Here is a 6343-nt window from a genome sequence, read left to right as displayed (position 1 = left end):
TTGAATAGTAAAAGAGTTCAACAATAAAACAAATCAAGGTACCCGAAAAATTGTGACATTAGTTAATGAATAGGTAATTTTTATTTTGTATCAATATTTTATTTCATGTCTTTTCATATTATAGTTTTAACCATTAGACTAGCTTAAAGTGAAACTTTTTACCGGGAACAAAAATTCACGCTATACTTTTCAATGGTTATATTGAGAAGTGGAAAAATTATTTACAACAAAATAAGATTTGTTACATCATAAGCGGATACATCAATAGTGCCAATCCTAATTTCCAATCATCGCACAAGGAGCTTGAGATTAGATTTAAGGTGAAAACTTTAGTTGAAAAAAGCAATACTCACTTGTCGGCCATTGGTTTTTCAAATAATTTTATTTCATTCGATGAGGCATCAAAGTGCACCAATCGAACAAATTTTGGTAAGTTATTTAGATTTCATCCAGTAATCTTTCACTAAATATGTAAATAATATTTTATTTCTGTTCGCCTTATTAATTTTTTGATAATATACATTACCACATCCAAGCTTCGTTGTACCACTCAATTTAGTGTCTACACGCTGAATACAACTATTTCTTTAATGTAATAATTTTTTTGCATCGTCAATTGCTATTATACTTAATTCATTCTTATTCAATTAAATATGTACTATTTTAGACAGTTTACCATTTAAATATTTGTTGCATCATCAGTTACTTTTATACGCAATTCATTCTTATTCTACCTAATTAAAATACGCTCTTTTTTGCATAACGTATAATACACGTGCAACACACGTACACTAAATCTAGTATATATATAGAGAGAGAGAGATAGATACCTAATTTATACTAGCACACTAAAGTTATCTCGAAAGAATGTGTGGTGAAAAAGAGGAAAGAAAGAAAGAAAAAAAGGAAAAACAGAAAACGTAAGAAAAAAATAAAAAAGGAGACTTTTAATATTAAATGTAATTAGTAATATTATCTCCAATTGTAAAATGACAGAAGGATATTAAATTATTTTTAGCCTTTTTTTTTGCTCTCCGGGCTTTGAAAAAAGTGATTAGGTTATACTCTCTTCCTCTCATTTTATGTGATGCTGTTTGAATTTTGATTGCCAAACAAATTATTCTTTGACAATAATATTTTCATATGACTTTTAACTATTTTGAATTTTTAATTATTATGATTAATAGTATTTTTTAACGTAGTTTTCAAATGTATATATTTTATTTTGAAAAACTTACAGATTTTATGGCCAAATACATAATCAAAATTAAGAAGTTTGAATATTAAAAAGCAACGAATGTCATATAAATTGGATGAAAAGGGCCTATAATTTTTTTGTCTCTCTCTTATACGTTCATACGAACCCATTAGCTTGAGCTCAAATATTGTATAAATATTAAAATATTTATTAAATAAATATAAATAATAAATTTTGAACTAGCTTAAATCAAACAATCAGTGGTAGAATTCAGTTAAAATTTTGAATTTGTATCTATTTGCACGGAATAAGGTTATGGAGATAAGAAAGATTCCATGTTAAAATATCTGCTCTTACTTCTGGTTCAGAATAAGCATTATTTATTATTTATGTAAGCCATGGAATGTTCTCTAACATAGTAGAAACTATAGTAAAAGCTATTTATAATCGATAAAAAAAAATTCAGACCGCATTCATTCTCAAACATGGCTACAATTAACTTCTCATCTGTTTTCATATTGCTTTTACAAATCACAATTTTGATAATTTTCTTTCTCAGAAGGAAGAAAAAGACACTGAATTTTCCACCTGGAAGCAGCGGATGGCCAATTGTTGGAGAAACACTGGATTTTCTAAGAGCAAACAAAGAAGGCAAGCCAGAGAAATTCGTTAAAGAGAGAATAGAGAAATACAAGTCTAAAATCTTCAAGACTTCGATAATGGGGGAGAATGTGGTTGTAATTGGGGGTGCTGGGGGAAATAAGTTCTTATTTAGCAATGAAAATAAGAAAGTCAATGTTTGGTGGCCTGTAACTATTAGAAAATTGTTAGGACGTTGTTTGGTTACTAGTGTTGGAGATGAAGCCAAACTCATGAGGAAGATGCTTTCTTATTTTATTAGTCCTGATGCTTTTTCGAGACTCTACACCAAAACCATGGAAGTTGTCGCCTTGGACCATGTCGACAAGTATTGGGAAGGTAACACCTCCGTCACACAATATTTTAGGGCCCCTTTGGCCATAAAAAAAGATTCTCTTTTAAAAAAAAATCACTTTTTTTTTTCAAAATTAGTATTTGGCCATTTCAATTTTCACTTGAATTTTAATTTCGGAATTTTTCAGACATTTGAAAAACTCTAAAAAGTTGTTATCAAAATTTTCGCTTTAAATCACTTACAAAATTCAAAAGCAGCTCCAAATTGTATTTGTGTCAAAACACAACTCTAATTTTCAAATGTCATTTTAAACTTAAAAAATATTTCACTTTTTTCGAAATTTTATAATTCTTATATCCAAACGCCCACTTAGTCTTGTTTGAGACTTATATACTATTCTCTCCCTTACAGTTTATTTGATGAGCAAGAGTTTAAGAATGAATGAAACACTTTTGAAACATGTGATATAAAACAGCTCATAAAAAGCTCTATGAATATAAATCATCACATTAAGGATAAAATAGAAAATTTAAAGTTAGTAAAAATGTAGGAACGGTTAAGATTAGAGAAAGTTAAGAATAGAGAAAGTAAAGGGAAGATGAGGAAGTTTGTTTAAGTGAGGAAGCCATTTTCTTTAATGTATACTAATGACGCATGATACTATTCCTTTTTTTTGGTCCACTCTCGCATAGAAAACGAAGTTGCTTGAAAGCAGATTTTAAAATTATATAGGTGAATAGAGGTCACCGATATCCTACTAGAGACGTAGTACTTGTCATCCCCAAACCAAAAGGAATGGGGGAAAAAGCTCAAGAAAGCATTCTTTACAGAGGGAATATCTGAAAAAGTGTTATCGGGAAAGAGAAATTATAATATTGAATTGGTTTGAATAGAACAAATTAAAAATTCTTATAACTGGCTGATTCTAGTTTACTACTTGAGATTGAGGCTTATTTCTTGCTATTGTTGCAACACTCCATCGCACAGCCACAAGCCAAACTTATGAGATTCCGAAACACATCTGAAACTAAGACTACAATATGGCATTCTTGAACAAATTAGCTTAACAATTCTTGGATTCTAACTTCTATAGTCTATGGTGTTCAGACTACGTAGTTAAGTTGTTGGTTCATTGCTTTATTTTTTCCTAGAATAGCTTAAGTTTGTATATTCCGGTGTTTGATTAGCTACTGGAGAATATTTTCAGAAAAACATATACTATATGAAAAGTTAAATATAATATAATATTAACAAATCAGAATATATTGTTAAATTAAAACTTAGATACTTGTAAGGAAAATAACTTTTTCAAAAGTGAGGGAGGTCTTTTCCCTTTTGACTGTTACACAAACACCTGAAGTTTAACTTTTTATGAAAAATATTTTTCTGAAAATTAACTTTTGTCATATCCAGTATACCCAAATTAAAGGAGGGTCTAATATTGGGAATCAGTCGATATTACCAACGTAAGAACTCCTCTAACAACCTATCCGATATAGCAATAACTATTGTATTTAATCTTTTTTTTTTTGTGCCTTTTATTTATGAAGGTAAAGAGCAGGTGAAGGTGTACCATCTTCTCAAACTATACACTTTCAAAGTGGCATGTCAGCTATTCATGAGCATTGAAGACCACAATGAAATTGAAAAGCTTTCTGCACTTTTCAACATTTTCTTGAAAGGATTAATAACAATCCCTGTAAATTTACCTGGTACAACTTTTCACAAGGCAAATAGAGCTGTAGCTACCATCAGGAAAGAACTATTGCAAATAGTCAGAAAAAGAAGAGAAGAATTGGAACAGAAGATAGCTTCACCTTCACAAGATATTTTGTCTCATTTGCTTTCCACCCCAGATGAAAATGGAAAGTTCATGTCTGAAATTCTTATTGTTAATAACATATTGTTGCTGCTCTTTGCTGGCCATGACACTTCTACTGTTGCTCTTACTTTACTCATTAAGAGACTGGGAGAGCACCCTCAAGTTTATGAAAACATTCTACAAGGTCAGTTCTTTATCTCGTTATATGAAATATTTTAATTTATGTTTTTTGTATACGAAATATTTTCATTTTATTATCTGTTATACTTTGTGGTCATTTATAAATTCACAGCAAACAAATTACTATCTCGTATTTGTCCTTGAACTTAACGAAATTCTAGTGTAGAATGTCCGAATTCCACATGTCAAAATACTTCAGAAAAAGGTCACAATCGGGACGTACGCAGGAATTTTTGTAACCAATGTCGAAATTTATAAAAGAGCGGGAATAATAACTTTGATTATTATACTCCTAGACAAGAAATAGTCTTAGTCTATTGGTTTTTTTAGTAGCTCTCTCAATTATTTGCAAAAAATTTAGGTTTGAACTGTTGACCTTCCAAAGCAAAATCAAGCATATAACCAACACAACAAAAGACAATTTATGTCAACTGGTGTCATTTTTTCTTACTTATCCGTTTCCTCACAGCATTAATACATATATTTAATATAATTTTCCGACGGAGCGGTGTCGCGCGACACCACTTTGTTAGACATACATCCGTCCCTGGTCACTATGGTTTAAAATTACCTTCAATTATACTTTGGTTAGGGTCTACACTGGAACTTCGTTATGATCAAGGGTAAGTACAAGACGATTTGCTAACGACAAGAGTATAAATAGTCCCAAAAAGTAATGAATAATGAAGTTAAGATATTTCATTACTCCTACAGTGGAGGAATATTTTTAACCGTTTTATCTATTTATTTATTAATTTATTTGCTGATTTTTTGTATTTATGGGAGTCTGACAAGCAGAGCATATTAAGATAGCTTCAGCGAAAAAAGAAGGGGAGTCTTTGAACTGGGATGATATACAGAAGATGAAGTATTCGTGGAACGTACTTTGTGAAGCTATGAGGCTGAAACAACCTATAATAGGAGCTTATCGAGAAGCTATTATGGATATAAATTATGAAGGTTATCACATCCCTAAGGGATGGAAGGTACAAACTTCTTCTACCCCGTCTTCGATAATGTTTTCATGCACACACTTATCCAACTAAATTCACAAACCATTAATTTAACACAGATAGTGTAAAAAAAAATTCTTATATCATCAGTATAGTTTATCTAGTAGGTTCTTCATCATTTTTATCACATTATCTGATAATCCATTGAGTTTTTTGGATTTTATTTATATAACAGACAATATAATTTGCTTTATATAGTATCGGAGTAATTTAATCAATTGTACGAGCTTACCTACCTTATTTTTCAAATTAATAATTTCACATATGAAGGGGAGTCTTGGCGTAACTGGTAAAGTTGCTGCCATCTGACCAGGAGGTCACAGGTTCAAGCCGTGGAAACAGCCTCTTGCAAAAATGTAAGGTAAGGTTGTGCACGATAGACCTTTGTGGTCTGATCCTTCACCGGACCCCTATAAAATTTTGTTTTATGTTGATAGTGTTCAATAATTAAACACGAATATTTACGAGAATTTTGACATGAGTTTAGCTTATATACAACGACAAACATAAAAATACTACATGTAATATATATGATAGTGTAAAAAATTCATTATTGTGTCACTGAACTATAAAAATTTACCTTAATAGTTTTAAAGTGAATTATTGTGAATAATTTTATGCACCCATCAGCACATAGAATTTAAACACAGTAACAACTTATATGATGTTGAAACAGTTCTACTGGAACACTACTTTAACCAGTCTGGATCCAGAGTATTACCCTAATGCAACAAGCTTTGATCCATCAAGATTTGAAGGAGCTGGACCTGCTCCATTTTCATACATTACATTCGGGGGAGGACCCCGAATGTGCATAGGGAAAGAGTTCGCTCGGTTGGAGATGATGGTGTTTCTGCACATCATTGTCAGGAAATTTAGATGGAAATTAGTTGTTCCTGATGAGAGAATTATATATGATCCAATGGCTACCCCTGTTGAAGGACTTCCTATTAAGCTTCAAACTCACAAGCCTTGAGGTTGATCCTTACTTTTAATGGAGATACATAAAAGCATAGGGCGAGACCTAGCTTATAAGTTATTGGTTCACGTGAATCCTGTAGCTTTATCTCTATCCTTGTATATTTTTTAAGAAAATCATTAAATATCTATAATTATTTTTCTGTGAAACCAATTGTTATTGTATATTAACTTTGAGTTTGGCATAGGAACTCATACATTTTTAAATTTTGGAGGAA

General features: G+C 31.1%; 1 protein-coding gene across 1 annotated transcript; it reads left to right on the top strand.

Moving 5' to 3' along the window:
* The first annotated feature begins 1569 nt into the window (after nt 1–1569).
* Nucleotides 1570–6275, top strand: LOC104212446 (beta-amyrin 28-monooxygenase-like). Its single transcript, XM_009761709.2, has 4 exons — nt 1570–2176; nt 3683–4138; nt 4933–5120; nt 5824–6275. The coding sequence occupies exons 1-4, from the start codon at nt 1684–1686 to the stop codon at nt 6121–6123; spliced, it is 1437 nt and encodes a 478-aa protein (XP_009760011.2). The 5' UTR covers nt 1570–1683; the 3' UTR covers nt 6124–6275.
* The last annotated feature ends 68 nt before the right edge of the window (nt 6276–6343 follow it).

This window comes from Nicotiana sylvestris, chromosome 9, assembly GCF_000393655.2.
Source record: "Nicotiana sylvestris chromosome 9, ASM39365v2, whole genome shotgun sequence".
Lineage (NCBI taxonomy): Eukaryota > Viridiplantae > Streptophyta > Magnoliopsida > Solanales > Solanaceae > Nicotiana > Nicotiana sylvestris.
This window is presented reverse-complemented; position numbering and strand designations above follow the sequence as displayed.